Here is a 19,446-nt window from a genome sequence, read left to right as displayed (position 1 = left end):
AAGCCCGTGACGTGGACCTCGCCTGGGCGAAATAAAACCCACGAGGGGGGCCAGGGGGCAGCCTGCAGCTGGCAGGGCTCTGCGGACGGTCCACTCCCGCTCGCTGAATGTGGTCCCCGGGGCCCGAGGCTGGCACTTGCCGACGAGGGGAGGTCGCCGTCTACGAGGCTCGCAGTGGCCCAGAAGCCAGGCGGCGCGCCGGGCGGAGGGGATGAGGCAGCGGCGCTGAGGCAGGGGGGCTAGGGCTGGAATGAGCACCGCCTGGCGGGGTCCCAGGTGCAGGGCGCCCCTCCCCGAGACATGCGGCCGGCTTTGCACTGGGCGCTGCTCTGGTGTTTCCAACTGGAGATGCTGTCCGGCCTGGGGACCTTCCAGCGGCAGAGGTCACCGGACGAGGTCAGGGACGTGAGACCTGGGGACTGGACCACGCCTCCCACGGCCCCTCCAAGCTCCCCTTTCTCTCGCTCTCCATCTGCTTCCTCACTGCCCTATTCGCCAACACCCTCTTCTTCGCTGCCCTACTCTTCATCATCCCTTCCTTCTTCCTCCTCGTCCTCAACACCCTTCTCTTCTTCTCCACCCTCCCCATCCTCCCCTCCGGTGTCCTCTTTTTCTCCCCCTGATTCCTTCTCCTCTTCCACCTCTGCCTCGGCCTCGCCCTCCGTCTCCACGGCGCCCACCTGGCCGCCCACTCCCGAAGCGGAGCGCGTGGACCCGGACGGCTCCGAGGCAGCCCTGGCCTTCCTCGACTCGGGCGATGCCCTCAGGCTGGCGCAGGCCAACTGCACCCGGAGGTTCGAGATGAGGGGCCTGGAAGGGGAGCCCCGCGCCGGGTTCCGCGCCGCCCTCCGCAGCGCCACCGACACCCTGGTCCACGCCACCAACTTCCTGAACATGATCTTCCAGACCAACGACATCCGCGAGTCCAGCGTGCAGGAAGACGTGGAGTGGTACCACGCCCTGGTGCGCAGCGTCCTGGAGGGCGACCCCCGCGCCGCCCGGGCCGCGCTCACCTTCGACGCCCACCCCATGTCCTCCAAGCCGCAGCTGGTGCTGCAGGCCACCAAGAGCGGCCAGGAGATCCTGCTGAGGGACCTCACGGCCGCCGACAGCGCCAGCAACCTCAGCCGGGACGAGGGCTTCAGCCACCTCAAGCAGCAGCGGAGCCCCCCGCTGACCAAGACCATCCTCAGCAACGACCTCAAGAGCCTGGACACCCCCAAGTGGAGCCGGGGGGACAGCTACGTCATGAACCGCAGCCACGTCAGGTGGTCCAGCCCCTTCCTGGAGTGCGAGCAGAGCTCCTTCCTGCCCACCTGGATGGTCAGCCTGTCGGCGGCCTTCTACGGCCTGAAGCCGGACCTCAGCCCCGAGTTCAAGTAAGTGGCTCTTTCTCTGAGCTCCCCGAGAGCGCGCTCTCTGGGCCTCGGGGGTTGCACACATACTACCATTTTACACAAAAGAAGCTCTTTGCTGTGTTTGTTTCATTGAGGAGGCTGAGACTGAGTCCTGGATGTTTCTGCGTCATCTCCCTCTCTGTGTGTGTCCTATGGCTTCCTCTTCGTCTGAGTCCAAGTGCTCTCTGTGCACATGTGAGTCGTGAATCTACTGATCTGTGAACTCTACAGCTCCCTCTAGGCCTGTGAGCCTTGCAGCTCCCTCTAGGTCTGTGAACCTTACATCTTCTTCTATATCTGTGAGCCTTACTGCTCCCTGTATATGTGTGACTGCTACAGCTCCGTGTGTGTGTGCGCTACAGCTCCTTCTATTCCCGTGAGTCCTAAAGCTCCGTGTACGTGTGAGTCCTACATATCCTTCAACAACTGTGAGGTCTACAGCTCCCTTTATGTCTGTGAGTCCGTCAGCTCTCTATATGTCTGTGAGTCGTACAGCAGTCTCAATGTCTGTGAGTCCTACAGCCCCTTCTATATCTGTGAGTCCCACATCTCCTTCTGTGTGTGTGATTCCTTCAGCTCCCTCTATTTCCGCTAGACCTACAGATCCTTATATATCTGTGAGTCTTGTAGCTCCCCCTAGATCTGCGAATCCTACAACTTCTTCTCTATCTGTGAGTCCCACAGCTCCTTCTATATCTGTGAGTCCCACAGCTTCTACCATGTATGTGAGTCCCACAGCTTCTACCATGTATGTGAGTCCTACATCTCTATGTCTGCGAGTCATACAGCCCATTCTATATCTGTGAGTCCCACAGCTTCCTCTATGGCTGTGAGTCCTACAGTTTCTTCTATATCTGTGAGTTCTACAGCTCCCCCTGATTTTGCGAATTCTACAGCTCCTTCTATATATGTGAGTCCCACAGCTCCCTCTATGTCTGTGAGTCCTACAGCTCCTTCTATATCTGTGAGTCCCACAGCTTCCTCTATGTCTGTGAGTCCTACAGTTTCTTCTATATCTGTGAGTCCTACATCTCCTTCTGTGTGTGTGATTCCTTCAGCTCCCTCTATTTCCGCTAGACCTACAGCTCCTTATATATCTGTGAGTCTTGTAGCTCCCCCTAGATCTGCGAATCCTACAACTTCTTCTCTATCTGTGAGTCCCACAGCTCCATGTCTGTGAGTCTCACAGCCTCCTCTATATCTGTGCGTTCTACCGCTCTCTCTGTCTGAGTCCTACAGCTCCCTCTATGTCTGTGAGTCCTACACCTCCTTCTATATCTGTGAGTCCCACATCTTCTACCATGTATGTGAGTCCCACAGCTTCTACCATGTATGTGAGCCCTACATCTCTATGTCTGCGAATTCTACAGCTCCTTCTGTATCTGTGAGTCCCACAGCTTCCTCTATGGCTGTGAGTCCTACAGTTTCTTCTATATCTGTGAGTTCTACAGCTCCCTCTAGATCTGCGAATTCTACAGCTCCTTCTATGTCTGTGAGTCCTACAGCTCCTTCTATATCTGTGAGTCCCACAGCTTCTACCATGTATGTGAGTCCCACAGCTTCTACCATGTATGTGAGTCCTACATCTCTATGTCTGCGAGTCATACAGCCCATTCTATATCTGTGAGTCCCACAGCTTCCTCTATGGCTGTGAGTCCTACAGTTTCTTCTATATCTGTGAGTTCTACAGCTCCCCCGGTTTTGCGAATTCTACAGCTCCTTCTATATCTGTGAGTCCCACAGCTTCCTCTATGTCTGTGAGTCCTACAGCTCCTTCTATATCTGTGAGTCCCACAGCTTCCTCTATGTCTGTGAGTCCTACAGTTTCTTCTATATCTGTGAGTTCTACAGCTCCCTCTGGATCTGCGAATTCTACAGATCCTTCTATGTCTGTGAGTCCTACAGCTCCTTCTATATCTGGGAGTCCTACAGCTCTCTCTATGTCTGTGAGTCCCACAACTCCTTCTATATCTGTGAGTCCCACAGCTCTCTCTATGTCCGTGAGTCCCACAGCTTCTTCTATGTCTGTGAGTCCCACAGATCTCTCTATGTCCGTGAGTCCCACAGCTTCTTCTATGTCTGTGAGTCCCACCGATCTCTCTATATCCGTGAGTCCCACAGCTTCTTCTATGTCTGTAAGTCCTACATCTTCTTTTATGTATGTAAGTCCTACATCTCCCTCTATGAATGTGATTCCTACAGCTTCCTCCATATCCCTGAGTCCTTCACCTCCCTCAATGTCCCTGAGTCCTACAGCTCCTTCTATATATGTGAGTCCCACAGTTCCGTGTCTGTGAGTCTCACAGCTTCCTTTATATCTGTGAGCCTTGGAGCTCTCTATGCGTGTGTGAGTCCTGGAGCTCTCTATGCGTGTGTGAGTCCCGGAGCTCTCTCTGAGTGTGTGAGTCCTGGAGCTTTCTATGCGTGTGTGAGTCCGGGAGCTCTCTATGCGTGTGTGAGTCCCAGAGCTCTCTATGCGTGTGTGAGTCCTGGAGCTCTCTATGCGTGTGTGAGTCCTGGAACTCTCTATGCGTGTGTGAGTCTGGGAGCTCTCTATGCGTGTGTGAGTCCTGGAGCTCTCTTTGCGTGTGTGAGTCCTGGAGCTCTCTATGCGTGTGTGAGTACGGGAGCTCTCTATGCATGTGTGTGTCCCAGAGCTCTCTATGCGTGTGTGAGTCCCAGAGCTCTCTTATGCATGTGTGAGTACCGGAGCTCTCTATGCGTGTGTGAGTCCCAGAGCTCTCTAGGCGTGTGTGAGTCCCGGAGCTCTCTATGCGTGTGTGAGTCCTGGAGCTCTCTATGCGAGTGTGAGTCCGGGAGCTCTCTATGCGTGTGGAGTCCGGGAGCTCTCTATGCGTGTGTGAGTCCGGGAGCTCTCTATGCGTGTGTGAGTCCGGGAGCTCTCTATGCGTGTGTGAGTCCGGGAGCTCTCTATGCGTGTGTGAGTCCTGGAGCTCTCTATGCATGTGTGAGTCCTGGAGCTCTGTATGCGTGTGTGAGTCCTGGAGCTCTCTATGCATGTGTGAGTCCCGGAGCTCTCTATGCGTGTGTGAGTCCCAGAGCTCCCTATGCGTGTGTGAGTCCTGGAGCTCTCAATGCGTGTGTGAGTCCTGGAGCTCTCTATGAATCTGTGAGTCCTGGAGCTCTCTATGCGTGTGTGAGTCCTGGAGCTCTCTATGCGTGTGTGAGTCCTGGAGCTCTCTAGGCATCTGTGAGTCTCTGTGTTTATGGAAATCCTCGAGCTCTCCGTGTGTCTAACATCTACCACAGGAAGTCTACAGAGATTCTTTCCTTCGAGCAGAAGACTTCCAGTCCAGAGCCAAGGAGTGTGATAAAAACAAGCAATATTGATGTGAGTTTCTCACATAGGTCGACTAAGGGAACTAGGCCGTTCTTATTTCATTCACACCAGACAAGGGACTCACCTGGGGTTCAGGAGCCCCTGCCGTCTCACTTTCCTCCTTCTCTCAAGTCTGCGTGAGATTGTTGTGTCTCTTCAAGGCTGAACCAGCGCTGGTGTCTGCGTGTCTGTGAGTCCTGAAGTTCTGTACGTCCTCGAGCTCTATATGTATCTGTGAGATGCTCTGTATCTGTGAGTCCTGAAGCTCTCTCCCCGAATCTGTCAGTCCTGGAACTCTTTGTGTATCTGAGTCTTATAGTTCCCTCTATACATGTGTGAGTGCTGAAGCTCTCTACATATCTGTGGGTCTCTGTCTTTCTAGTCCTCAATCTCTGTCGTTATCTGTGTGCCCTGGAGATTTGTATGTGTATCTGTGAGCCATGGTGCTCTCTGTATATCTGTGAGCATTGGAGCTCTTTCTGTGTGTCTGTGAGCCTGAGAGCTCTCTATATATCTGTGAGCTTGAGAGCTCTTTCTGTGTGTCTGTGAATCCCAGAGCTTGTAATGTGTACAGACATAGAGCTCTCTGTATATCTGTGTGCCCTCGAGCTCTCTATATGTCTGTGAGCCTGAGAGCTCTTTCTGTGTGTCTGTGAGTCCCAGATCTTGTAATGTGTCCAGCCATGGAACTCTATGTGTATCAGTGAGCCTTGGGGCTCTTTCTGTGTGTCTGCGAGTCCCGGAGCTTGTAATGTGTGCAGCCATGGAACTCTCTGTGTAGCTGTGAGCCTGACAGCTCTTCCTGTGTGCATGTGAGTCATGGAGCTTGTGCTGTGTGCAGCCATGGAGCTCTCTGTATATCTGTGAGCCTGAGAGCCCTTTCTGTGTGTCTGTGAGTCCCAGAGCTTGTAATGTGTGTAACAAGGGAGCTCTTTCTGTGTATCTGTGAGTCCTGGAGTTTGGACTGTGTTTAGCCATGGATCTCTCTGTATATCTGTGAGCCTGACAGCTCTTTCTGTGTGTCTGTGAGTCTCAGAGCTTGTAATGTGAGTAACCATGGAGCTCTTTCTGTGTATCTGTAAGTCCCGGAGCTTATAATGTGTGGAGCTCTCTGTGTATCTGTGAGCCTGAGAGCTCTTTCTGTGTGTTGCGAGTCCCGGAGCTTGTAATGTGTGCAGCCATGGAGCTCGTTGTGTCTGTGAGTAATGGAGCTTCTACTGTGTGCATCCATGGAACTCTCTGTGTAACTGTGAGCCTGATAGCTCTTTCTGTGTGCATGTGAGTCATGGAGCTTGTGCTGTGTGCAGCCATGGAGCTCTTTGTGTATCTGTGAGCCTGAAAGCTCTTTCTGTGTGCATGTGAGTCATGGAGCTTGTGCTGTGTGCAGCCATGAAGCTCTCTGTGTATTTGTTAGCCTTCTTGCTCTTTCTTTGTGTATGTGAGTCATGGAGCTTGTACTGTGTGCAGCCATGGCGCTCTTGTCTGTGTATCTGTAAGTCCCGGAGCTTATAATGTGTGTAACCATGGAGCTCTCTCTGTATCTGTGAGCCTGAGAGCTCTTTCTGTGTGCTTGTGAGTCCCAGAGTTTGTACTGTGTGTAACCATGGAGCTCTCTGCGTATCTGTGAGACCAGAAGTGTGTAATGTGTGCAGCCATGAAGCTCTCTGTGTATTTGTGAGCCTGACAGCTCTTTCTGTGTGTATGTGAGTCATGGAGCTTGTGCCGTGTGCATCCATGGAACTCGCTGTACAACTGTGAGCCTGAGAGCTCTTTCTGTGTGTCTGTCTGTGAGTCCCAGAGCCTGTTATGTGTGTAACCATGGAGCTCTCTGTGTATCCGTGAGCCTTAGAGCTCTCTGTGTCTGTGAGTCCCAGAGCTTGTACTGTGTGTAACCATGGAACTCTCTGCGTATCTGTGAGACCAGAAGTGTGTAATGTGTGCAGCCATGAAGCTCTCTGTGTATTTGTGAGCCTGACAGCTCTTTCTGTGTATCTGTGAGTCCGAGAGCTTGTAACGTGTGCAGCCATGGAGCTCTCTGTGTATTTGTGAGCCTGACAGCTCTTTCTGTGTGCATGTGAGTCATGGAGCTTGTGCTGTGTGCAGCCATGAAGCTCACTGTGTATTTGTGAGCCTTGTTGCTCTCTGTGTATCTGTGAGTCCGGAGCTTGCATTGTGTGCAGCCATGGAGCTCTCTGTATATCTGTGAGCCTGAGAGCTCTTTCTGTGTGTCTGTGAGTCCCAGAGCTTGTAATGTGAGTAACCATGGAGCTCTTTCTGTGTATCTGTGAGTCCTGGAGTTTGTACTGTGTGTAGCCATGGACCTCTCTGTATATCTGTGAGACTGACAGCTCTTTCTGTGTGTCTGTGAGTCCCAGAGCTTGTAATGTGTGTAACCAGGGAGCTCTTTCTGTGAGTTCTGGAGTTTGTACTGTGTGTAGCCATGGAGCTCTCTGTGTATTTGTGAGGCTGAAAGCTCTTTCTGTGTGTCCGTGAGTCCCAGAGCTTGTAATGTTAGTAACCAGGGAGCTCGTTCTGTGTATCTGTGAGTCCTAGAGCTTGTAACGTGTGCAGCCATGGAGCTCTCTGTATATCTGCGAATCTGAGAGCTCTTTCTGTGTGCATGTGAGTCATGGAGCTTGTGCTATGTGCAGCCATGAAGCTCACTGTGTATTTGTGAGCCTTGGAGCTCTCTGTGTATCTGTAAGTCCCGGAGCTTGCATTGTGTATAGCCATGGAGCTCTCTCTGTATGTGTGGGCCATAGAGCCTTGGGGCTCTTGTGTGTTTCTGTGAGTCCCAGAGCTTGTAATGTGCGTAACCATGAAGCTCTCTGTGTATCTGTGAGCCTGAGAGCTCTTTCGGCGTGTCTGTGAGTCCCGGAGCGTGTACTGTGTGTAGCCTAGGAGCTCTCTGCGTATCTGTGAGCCTTATAGCTCTTTCGGTGTATCTGTGAGTCCTGGAGCTTGTAATATGTGTAGCCAAGGAGCTCTCTGTGAATCTGTGAGCTTTATAGCTCTTTCTGTGTGTCCTGGAGCTTCTACTGTGTGTAACCATGGAGCTCTCTGTGTCTGTGAGTCCCAGAGGTTGTAATGTGTGTAACCATGGAGCTCTTTCTGTGTGTCTGTGAGTCCTGGAGCTTGTACTGTGTGTATCCATGGATCTCTCTGTGCATCTGGGAGCCTTATAGTTCTTTCTGTGTAACCGTGAGTCCCGAAGCTTTTAATGTGTGTAGCCATGGAGCTCTCTGTGAATCTGTGAGCCCTGGGGCTCTTTCTGCGTGCCCTTTAGTCTCGAGCTTCTAATGTGTGCAGCCATAGAGCTGTCTGTGTATTAGTGTTTCCTGGCTGGAGCTCTCTCTCTGTAGCTCTTATTCCAGAAGTTCTGTGTGTGTATCTGAAATACTATTAGCTTTCTGTGTACCTCTGAGTCCAGGAGAGTAATTTATGCTTGTCTCTGACTCTCTACAGTGCTCTGCTGCCTTTTGCATACGTTTGTGCTATAGAAATACCACATCCACACATGCGGAAGAGTGCAGGAGTTCCTCATGTAAATGCGAGTAATACCACTCTCTGTGTGTATCTGCAAGTCCAGGAGCTTTCTGTGTACAGGGGTTCCTGGTGGAAGTGTGAGTACTGGAACTCGCTATGTGCATCCGTCCAGAAGCTTTCTGTGTATCTCTGAGCACAGGGGTTCCTGGAGGAATTGTGAGTACAGGCACTCTCTGGGTGTACCTGAGAGTAGAGGAGTTTCTTTCTGTGTATATCTAAGTACAGGGGTTCCTAGTGGAAGTGTGAGTACTGACACTCTCTGGGTGAATCTGAGAGTACAGGAGTTTCTTTCTGTGTATATCTAAGTACAGGGGTTCCTAGTGGAAGTGTGAGTACAGGCACTCTCTGGGTGTATCTGAGAGTACAGGAGTTCTTTCTGTGTATATCTAAGTACAGGGGTTCCTGGAGGAAGTGTGAGTACAGGCACTCTCTGGGTGAATCTGAGAGTAGAGGAGTTTCTTTCTGTGTATATCTAAGTACAGGGGTACCTAGTGGAAGTGTGAGTACAGGCACTCTCTGGGTGAATCTGAGAGTACAGGAGTTTCTTTCTGTGTATATCTAAGTACAGGGGTTCCTAGTGGAAGTGTGAGTAAAGGCACTCTCTGGGTGTATCTGAGAGTACAGGAGTTCTTTCTGTGTATATCTAAGTACAGGGGTTCCTGGAGGAAGTGTGAGTACGGGCACTCTCTGGGTGAATCTGAGAGTAGAGGAGTTTCTTTCTGTGTATATCTAAGTACAGGGGTTCCTAGTGGAAGTGTGAGTACAGGCACTCTCTGGTGTATCTGAGAGTACATGAGTTCCTTCTGTGTATATCTAAGTACAGGGGTTCCTGGAGGAAGTGTGAGTACAGGCACTCTCTGGGTGAATCTGAGAGTAGAGGAGTTTCTTTCTGTGTATATCTAAGTACAGGGGTTCCTAGTGGAAGTGTGAGTACAGGCACTCTCTGGGTGTATCTGAGAGTAGAGGAGTTTCTTTCTGTGTATATCTTAGTACAGGGGTTCCTATTGGAAGTGTGAGTACTGACACTCTCTGGGTGTATCTGAGAGTAGAGGAGTTTCTTTCTGTGTATATCTTAGTACAGGGGTTCCTATTGGAAGTGTGAGTACAGGCACTCTCTGGGTGTATCTGAGAGTAGAGGGGTTTCTTTCTGTGTATATCTTAGTACAGGGGTTCCTATTGGAAGTGTGAGTACTGGCACTCTCTGGGTGTATCTGAGAGTACAGGAGTTTCTTTCTGTATATCTCGGAGTACCGGGGTACCTAGTGGAAGTGTGAGTACTGGCACTCTCTGGGTGAATCTGAGAGTACAGGAGTTTCTTTCTGTATATCTCGGAGTACAGGGATTCCTAGTGGAAGTGTGAGTACTGGCACTCTCTGGGTGTATCTGAGAGTACAGGAGTTTCTTTCTGTATATCTCGGAGTACAGGGATTCCTAGTGGAAGTGTGAGTACTGGCACTCTCCGTGTGTATCTGTGAGTCCAGGGGTTCCTTTCTGGATATCTGTGAGTCCGGGAGAGTACTTTATGCTGGATTTGTCCCTGCACATTGCTCTGCTGCCCTTTGCCTAGGTTTGTGCTATAGAAATACCACATTCACACATGCGTAGGAGCACGCAGAAGAGTGCAGGAGTTCCTCATGTGAATGTGAGTATTACCACTCTCTCTGTGTATCTGCGAGTCCAGGAGCTTTCTGTGTATACCTGAGTACCGGGGTTCCTGGAGGAAGTGTGAGTACTGGCACTCTCTGTGTGTATCTGCGAGTCCAGGAGTTTCCTTCTGTGTATCTCTGAGTTCAGGAGTTCCTTGTGTAAATGTGAGTGCAAGCACTCTCTGTGTCTGCGAGTCCAGGGGGTTCCTGTGTATCTCTGAGTACAGGAGTTCCTTGTGTAAATGTGAGTACTAGCACTCTCTCTCTGTGTCTCCGAGTCCAGGGGTTCCTGTGTATCTCTGAGTACAGGGGTTCCTGGTTGAGGTGTGAGTACTGGCACTCTCTCTCTGTATCTTTGAGTCCAGGGGTTACTTTCTGTGTATCTCGGAGTACAGGGGTTCCTGGTAAAAGTGTGAGTACTGCCACTCTCTCTCTGTGTATCTGCGAGTCCAGGAGCTTTCCGTGTATCTCTGAATACAGGGGTTCCTGGAGGAAGTGTGAGTACTGGAACTTTCTGTGTATATCTGAAAGTCTAGGAGTTTCTTTCTGTGTATATCTGAGTACAGGGGTTCCTGGAGGAAGTGTGAGTACTGGCACTCTTTCTGTGTATCTGAGAGCCCAAGAGTTTCTTTCTGCTTTGTGGATATACCAGTATTGATGGAGCAGTCTATGACAGGTCAGGAAAGAGGTTCAACTTCTCTCTCTCTCTATGTCACACCCTTAGACTTGGATTACATGCACAAACACCGCTGCTAAATTCCTTGTAATATTACAGATACCAGTATTACCGAAAACTCTGACAATGTCTCAATCACCTCCCGAATGCTCAGAGCGAAAAACGAGTTCCTTTCCACTGAATGGAGCGCACATTTGACTACATATCTGTAAAAATGTCACAGTTCCTTTTTCACGATCTGTGTGCATGCAGTGCCTGCCCCTAGTCCTACCAAGGAACAGGATGTGAATTTTTCAGGTCTTGCTCACTCAGCAAGCATGCGCTGCATAGGCAAAAGACCTCTAGCAATTGCTTCGGCTTTTCAGCCAAAAAACGTGTACGCGTTCCATTGCCTTCAATGGCAACGCGTGCACATTTGGCGATTCACTTGCGGGAGCGAGCAGCGCCATATGGTAGCAATTATTGCTCCTGGTGCTGCTCGCTCCCGCAAGTGAAACGCTTTCACATTTGCCTACACTTTTTTTTTACTTTTAGCGTGTGCACGCTTGTTTCAGATGCTACCAGTCCCTCCCTTGTTTATACTGGTATTGCGATTGTTTTATACTGACTAGAAAGAGCCCAAATAAATGTCAACAGTATTAATTTTAATTGACATGAGAACACTGCAATCACTCCAAGGAGCGTGGCCGTCATTAGCGCGGCAGGTGTGTTGGCGGCGGGGCCCAGCTGGTGTGTGGGCCCCGCTGCGCACCAATTATGGCTGCCTTTTACTACCTAGCCGAGCATGGGGGGCGTTTTCCTTCCTTACATTAGAGCTCGTGGCACCCATACAGTTCTCCGCAGATGCTTTCCCATGCTCCTCCCGCCCTTGCACCCTCTGCGGCTGCAGGAAGCGTCCCAGGCTCTCCCATTCAGCGGTAGGATGAAGGCCCATTCATGCCTCCATGCGATGCCTCGCTAGCCCGTCTTATGAGCCCCGCACCGGAGCTGCGTTATTTCCAACATACGAGTCACTTTCCGGCCAGTTATCGCAAGGTAAATAAGAAAGTCGGCCCTGGAAAAACACGGAGTCTCCTGGCATTGTTACCTCCCCGGGACAATGGGTGGCGGCTTCTGTCATCTGCAGCGCCCGCGCCACCCTGATCCCCGGGCAGCGGCCACCGCTCTGGGCCAGCTGCCTCCCCCGAGAAAAGCAAACAAACAGGACGGGTTGAAGGCTTCAGCTTGCGCCCCGGAGTGCCTGTCCGTCTTCTCGTCAGTTTGGTCCAGTATTCTATATGTGTGCTTGCATAGAGCAGCATATTTCTCTGTGTGTACCCCACTGCACGTTACTTGTGAGCTTGTGCATGAGTCATTGTGTATGTAAACGCTCATGCGTGTTTGCTTGGGCAATAAATGTGTACAATGATGTGTGTATCACATTTTATGGCGTGTGTGTGCTGTGCGAATGTTGTGCTTGTGCCTTTGTGCATGCCTGTGTGTTTGTGTAGATTGTGTACGCCTTTGTACTTTGTGTATAGCTCCGTAGTAGTGCTACTATGTGTAAAGTATGACTGACTTTGAGCTGTGCGTTTGTGCATGTATACAAAATCTTCTCGAATGCCTTTGCATGGTGTGAATTATTATTTTATATATAGGAATGACTGTGTGTATATAATGCTTGTTTAATGTATCCAGCAAAAACACATCAAAAGAGAATGTTCAGTTTATACTTTTCTAAGAAGTGGATGGAATCTCTGCTTGTTTTCCTGCACACACCAGATGCGTGTTCACACCGGCAGTATTTCAGAGTTAGCTATATAGGTTTTGCAGAAGAGCGCACACATTTAATTGGGCCACTCTTCCCCGTATCCGATTGTCTTGAGAAATGTTTGTATTAACTTTAGGACAAGCAATTGAAATCATGTTTCTTTTCGGATTCTCTGCGCTTCCCGGAATCATGTGTCGAGTATCAATATTTCTATATTATATGTATTGTATTATATTATATGCCATGTCATACTTTTATGATTCTGTTTTTTATGAATTATGAATCGAAATAAAGTTTCAATTCTGAATTCCGTGTCGAGTATCAATATTTCTGCTAGCACGGTCTCCTACGCTGTGTGTCCATCCTGACGAGCTTGAGATTTTAAAAGATCGAATTGCAAAGTCATGTTTTATTAAGAATGTTTTTATTCAAATTTTACATATGCATTTCTCGCCATAGTCTGTTTAAAAATATGGAACAGGAGACGGTTGGATTTCAATTGTGTTTGCACGGATCCAGCAGTGCCGCATCTGGCTTCGTTAAAGAAGGCGAGATAATATGCACCTTTCCTGAGGCGGAAGCCGGGAAAGCGAGTTCGCTTGAATTTTACTTACTGCTTAATGCATTTTTAAAACTGTTTATTTTTCTTTGGAGTTGCTACCCACCTTATTACGTTTTAATTTTCCCTGCTCAGCCGATTAGGCGCTGGTGCTCGGAACAGTCAGGGGGGCAGACATCTTGGGGGAAGTAGACAGGGGCTACTCTCTAGTTTCTTCGCCCCTCCCGCCCTCACCTGCACATACATTGAGGCTGAATCCTCGCGCGCTTGCGAGATAGTATGCACCTTTCCTGAGGCGGAAGCCGGGAAAGCGAGTTCGCTTGAATTTTACTTACTGCTTAATGCATTTTTAAAACTGTTTATTTTTCTTTGGAGTTGCTACCCACCTTATTACGTTTTAATTTTCCCTGCTCAGCCAATTAGGCACTGGTGCTTGGAACAGTCAGGGGGGCAGACATCTTGGGGAAGCAGACAGGGGCTACGCTCTAGTTTCACCGCCCCTCCCGCCCTCACCTGCACATAAATTGAGGCTGAACCCTCGCGCGCTTGCGAGATAGTATGCACCTTTCCTGAGGCGGAAGCCGGGAAAGCGAGTTCGCTTGAATTTTACTTACTGCTTAATGCATTTTTAAAACTGTTTATTTTTCTTTGGAGTTGCTACCCACCTTATTACGTTTTAATTTTCCCTGCTCAGCCGATTAGGCGCTGGTGCTCGGAACAGCCAGGGGGGCAGATATCTTGGGGGAAGCAGACAGGGCCTACGCTCTAGTTTCTTCGCCCCTCCCGCACTCACCTGCATATTATGGCCATCATTACCCGCCCAGCGGACGCGCGCAGCGTGCGCGCCGACGGCGCGCCAAAGGCGCCTCCAAAGGCAAGCCCGTCTGCGCCCGTTCACGCCAGGCCGGGCCCATGGCCCATGACCCCTGGTCAAAATCCATCGACCCGTACGGGTTACTCGTCTGACACACTGCATGCACTACGAACTAAGGAGAATTTTAAATGTAATATTTTTTCCAGCGATTGGCTAAACCCAAGTTCTTGTCATACTTGTAATTTTCATCTGGATGTTCCGCAACTATGTTGTCGCTTTTCTTCTGGCCCCAAATCCTCTCCAAATTGGCTTTTTGGCAGTTTGAATTGCTGATCTCTAAGCAAGCACAAAAGAAACATCTACGATCTTTTATCTGACGAGTCACCTGATGCCCTGTTTCTTACAGAAACGTGGCTGCATGACAGTTCTGGGCCCGACATCGCGGAAGCTCTTCCTTTGAATTATGCGATTGTCAGGAGTGACAGACTGAAGAAAATTGGGGGGGCATTGCGATCATATTTAAAAACACGTTGCAGTGTACTCTAGAACCAATCTCCTTGAGCACTTGCGAGGCTGCTCTTTTTAAACTGGCTTTGCTTCCAAATTATACGCTTACTGGGCTCTTAGTTTATCGTCTGCCTGGCCCTTTACAGTCATGGATAACACAATTTTTGGACATTACTGCATTGATTTTGGTAAACTCCAGTAATTTTTCCATTCTGGGTGACCTCAATATTCACCTTGAGGATCCTAAGAACAATATAGGCAAACACTTCCTCGATGACCTTGCGGCAATGAACATAACGCTGTGGAATGCGGGTCCCACCCACAGCGGCGGCCACTTATTGGACCCTATTCTGTCCAATCTCCCACACATACATTGTTTTCCCGCTTTGCCGCTACATTGGACTGATCATTTCCTATCTAAATTTAGTTTGGTCATCCCAGATACTACTCCTTTTATTAGGACTCTAAGAACTTGGAATAGAGATTGGAAAAAGCTTGATATGAATCACTTAAATAATGCTTTGGATTTCCAAACTCTGGGCTTTGTCCTAGATTCGGACGACATGGAAACAGTGTCACTCAAGGTAAACATGTGGCTTAAGGAGGCGATTGATAGTTGTCTCCCCTATCACACAAAAAAGTTAGTGTCCATAAATCCCCAGCGTTATGGTTCAATGAATCACTAAAAGTGGAGAAATCCAAATGCAAAAGGTTGGAACGCATCTGGAGGAAAGACTATTCCTCAGAAGCAGGGCTCACTTATAGGAATGAACTAAAGGAATATCACAAGACCTGTGCAATAACTAGAGCGGGCTATGTTGCCAGGACCATTTCAGAGGCAACTAACAAATCTAAAATATTATTTAACTTAGTCAAAGAACTTGTGGGTGCCCAAACGATTGCTAGACCAATGCCTTTGAGCAGTGATCAATGTGCGGAACTTGCCCGGTTCTTCACAAAAAAGATTGACACTATTTATTTGGATATAAAAAATCAGCATCGGGCGCCCGATGCCAATAATATCGATCATGCTAGTAATACCGATCTGGGCTCTGCCTCTCAACCATGCCTGACGTATGAGCCCCTTACTTCCTGGCCTGAGATTAATGTGCAAGGCCTGAAAGATATTTTAGGCAAACTAAAATCTGGATCACCAGCTGATCCTCTTCAAATCTCTATACTCAAACTTTTGGGGTATGTAACCTTTACAACGAAACTTTTACAACAACCTACCATTACAACGCAACTTTTACAACGCAAACTATTGCAACGCATTGCTCTGGGGGGCGCTCTAGGATAGGGAATAGGTTAATTTACTATCCAATAACCTTCCCTACTACCCACGGGGACTGGAGTTGGAATAGTAAATTAAACTATTCACTATCCAGCACCCCAAAGCGCTATGCGTTGTAATGGTATGCGTGGTAAAAACCGCGTTGTAAAGGTAGGCGTTGTAAAAGTATGCGTTGTAACGTCATACATCCAACTTTTGGACATGCCTCAGCTCTCTGAGATCTGTAGAACCCTCAATCGGTCGCTATTAAATGCAAATGTTCCAGCTATGTGGAAACATGCTATGGTAACACCACTGCTGAAAAAAACGTTGGCTGATCCGAAGATTCTTGCCAATTTCAGACCCATCTCCCTTTTGCCTGCTTTTTCCAAAATTTTGTAGCGGCATGTTCACCATCATCTCGCCCAGTTTACAGAGGAAAATGCGTAACTTCACCTGTCTCAATCAGGTTTCCGCCCAGATTTCTCTACAGAGACTACATTGTTGGGCGTCACAGAGAATCTACGCCATATGCTGGACAGAGGGGACACAGCTGCGCTGATACTTCTTGATCTCAGCGCAGCATTTGACACCATTTCTCACACCATACTCCTAAAGTCTCTCTCTGCAATGGGCATCTGTGGTTTAGCCCTGGACTGGATCGCATCTTTTCTTACTCAGCGAACATTTCAAATCTTCTCAAATTCAGCCTACTCTAATACTCATCTGTCTCTGTATGGGGTACCTCAAGGCTCGGTACTCAGTCCACTGCTTTTTAACTTATATGTAACACCTCTCGCACAGATTGCCGAACGGGAAGGTTTGACTATGTTCATGTATGCAGACGACTCCCAAATTACTTTTTCACTGTCAACTTCAGATCAAGCGTCTACTTCCTTCCTTCAATCCGGTCTCAGGACAATTGCCAAGTGGATGAGTGATAATTTGCTTAACCTGAATGGTGGAAAAACTTAGGTCCTTATATTGGGTCCTAAGCAGGACCTCTGGAGTCCTAGACACTGGCCATTACAAATGGGAGCCCTCCCCATTACTTCTGACCAGGTGCTAAATTTGGGGGTGACCATTGATTAAGGCCTGACTATGCAGCCCCAGGTTAGGAACTGCCTTATGTTTCATCATTTTATGTTGGCTAAAAAAAAATCATTTGGATGTTGCCAGAAGACTCACAGAAGTCAGTAGTTAATGCCCTGATTACTTCTAGGTTAGATTATGGCAACGTTCTCTACCTAGGGGCGTCACAGGCGGTCATCAGACGCCTTCAGCTTGTCCAAAATGCCGCTGCGCGGCTGTTATGTAAATGTCATAGAAGGGAACACATGTCAGGATATCTCCCTCATTACATTGGCTAAGGGTCGAGAGTAGAGTCAAGTTTAAAACTGTCAGCTATATGCACAAAATAAAATGGGGTATGGCCCCGAGATACCTACAATCTTTGGTGTATTTGTATACCCCTGCTCGCTGTTTGCGTTCTTCATCTCTTGGCCTTTTTAGCTTGCCCAAGATTCGCCTTTCCAGAATGGGAGGCAGGTCCCTTTCCTTATTGGGCCCAAAGCTGTGGAATTCTCTCCCTTTGACTATCCGAATGGAACCTAGTTATTCCCGCTTTCGCAGAGCCATTAAGACCTGGCTATTTGATCAATAATTACCTTTGATTTTACATGATAGTAATTTTTTAGCTTTCTAGCTCACTGTTTCGTTAGCGCCGGGAAACCCTTTTTGGGTAGCTGTCGCGCTCTCTAAGCTCAATAAATAAATATAATAAATAAATAAAGTGGGTGCTGGGAAGGAAATGTGTGAGCAGAAGGATTCGGCGAGTCCACGTGCGCAGCACTCGCCAGAGCTCCACAGGGTGCTGATATAATTGGAATGGATGGATCTGTCGTCTCCAGAGGTTTCATTCACCTTCTGAGAGAATCCTTCCACTGCATAATGTACTGTAGCTGTCAGCGCCGCTGCTGTTTGTGCAGCTCTCCGGCCCGATCTCACTTCCTGGCAATAATCGTGAAGCTGGCGAAAAGCTGGAACTTAGGTGGCCTTATGCATTGCTAGGCAAGTAAAGGCAAGCAGTTGCCATTAATAGGACGTGTAGAGAAAACACATGCTACTATTTGGTTTGTTTTTCAAAATCGCCAGAACAGTTGTTCCTCACATATGAGAACACTCGCTCCCTCAGCTTTTACCTGTATTTTATTGCCTACCCGCCCCCATCCCTGCTGCTATGTGTCACCAGTGCTACACTGTTGGGGACACGGACAGTCCACCCACGGTGACCATGTGCACTCATAGAAGGTTCAGAGGATGCTAACTAAGGCATCGCTCACAGATACCATCCCATCTCAAGAGCATATCCAAAACAAGCATTGGCATAGCCAATAGGTCTCGCCTGTGGGGCCTTATAAGTGTTTAGTTATCCAGCACAATATCCTTTATGCAACAACATCAACTGTTGCATGGCTAAACACTTATAAGGCCCCAAAGGCTTGGCCTCCCACTTCCCCTATGGACTTCATCATCTCTACTGGGAATTCAGAAAAGAACTTAAGACCTGGATGTTCGACAGACCCCACCACCCCCTGCAGCAGCACGCTCAACACCTGTATACCCTCACGGGTGATAAGCCTTGCTATACAAATCCACATTGATTAATACCCAGAAGATGGCACTGAAGGCAAACAGCAAGGAATAGCATCTAGTGACCTATACTCTCCAGGAAGTGCTAACTTTTGTTGGGCTTACCGAAAAAGTGCAAAGTTGTTGCAATGCATAAGCTTTTGGAATCGCAGACTACTTTTGTGGACATTCAAGGTGCAGTGGTCAAAAAGACACAAAGCTGCTTTGAACCAATTTCCATACTCACACCCCAAAAACTGTTTGCCACATAAGTACTGCTAGCTCAAAAGCAAACCGAAAAAGCGGAACTCTGAGTATTAGTTGGGCTGGGCTTGGATATCTTATCTCATCAATGAAAGAACAGCTAGTGAACTTAGAGCCAGATGTACTAAGCCTTATTCCGGTTACAAACAGCTTGATTCACAGAATCGGGTTGTTTGTGACCAGAATTTTCTTTTCAAATGTTCAAAATGCAAACAGAAATTCTGTAACTTGAATCACATTCTGCATTTGTGATTTGGTATTCGGAAGGTGCGTGTTTAGGGCAGCCCTTCCAAATACAGAATCGGTATGTATGTATTACTGTTTGGCGAGCAAATTTCACTCACACAACAGTAATACTTTACCACCAGGTTAAAAATGGTAGTAACCCATTCGCAATGGTGAAGGGGTAACACGGACCACTGCCTATTCTTAAAAAAAATGAAACTAAAAGGTTTCATTTGTTCCTTTTGAAGGAAAATAGGATGCATTAAAAAAAAAAATGTGATGTATTAAAAAAACAATCATAGCAGGGCCGGCTCTAGGCTCACGGAGGCCCTGAGCAGGGAGTGTAGGTAGGGGGCCCGAGGCCGCCAAATCCCTGCCAGGGGCCGCCATGCAAATATGTATCTAAGGATATATATTGGCGTGGCGGCCCCTGGGGTTTGGCGGCCCTGTGCAGGTGCACAGCTTGCACATGTCTCAGGCCGGCCCTGATCATAGACATGGTGGTCTGCTGACCTCAGCAGGCCACCATTCCTCTGATGGCTGCGATTCCCAATGGGTCGCAAAACATGAACTATCTAATTAATATTCATGAGGTCGATTTGCGACCCACAAGGAACCCCTGTGAAACTCAATGAGTTTCATAAATTAGGAATACCAATTACCGACTTGGGATTCCTAATGTTTGTACATCTACCCCTTAATGTCTTAGCTAAGCCCTTTTTTATGTTTTGGGCACTTCAATCTTAAGCCTTCATAAGTTGTTTTCACAAAAGGAATCCAGGCCAGATGTGCACCCTTTATTTCTCACATGTTGACAA

At 48.5% G+C, this 19,446-nt stretch overlaps 1 protein-coding gene across 1 annotated transcript in view; it reads left to right on the top strand.

Annotated features, from left to right (window-relative positions):
* The first annotated feature begins 300 nt into the window (after positions 1-300).
* The window catches only part of GPR179 (G protein-coupled receptor 179), a 289,378-nt gene continuing 270,232 nt past the window's right edge, over positions 301-19,446 (top strand). Inside the window, exon 1 of the mRNA XM_078645602.1 lies at positions 301-1,379. Coding sequence (XP_078501728.1) covers positions 301-1,379 — 1,079 coding nt within the window. The remainder of the gene's footprint in view (positions 1,380-19,446) is intronic.

Source organism: Lissotriton helveticus, chromosome 5_1, assembly GCF_964261635.1.
Source record: "Lissotriton helveticus chromosome 5_1, aLisHel1.1, whole genome shotgun sequence".
NCBI classification, from domain to species: domain Eukaryota; kingdom Metazoa; phylum Chordata; class Amphibia; order Caudata; family Salamandridae; genus Lissotriton; species Lissotriton helveticus.
The sequence above is the reverse complement of the archived record's forward strand: the minus strand, read 5'-3'. Positions and strand labels throughout refer to the sequence as shown.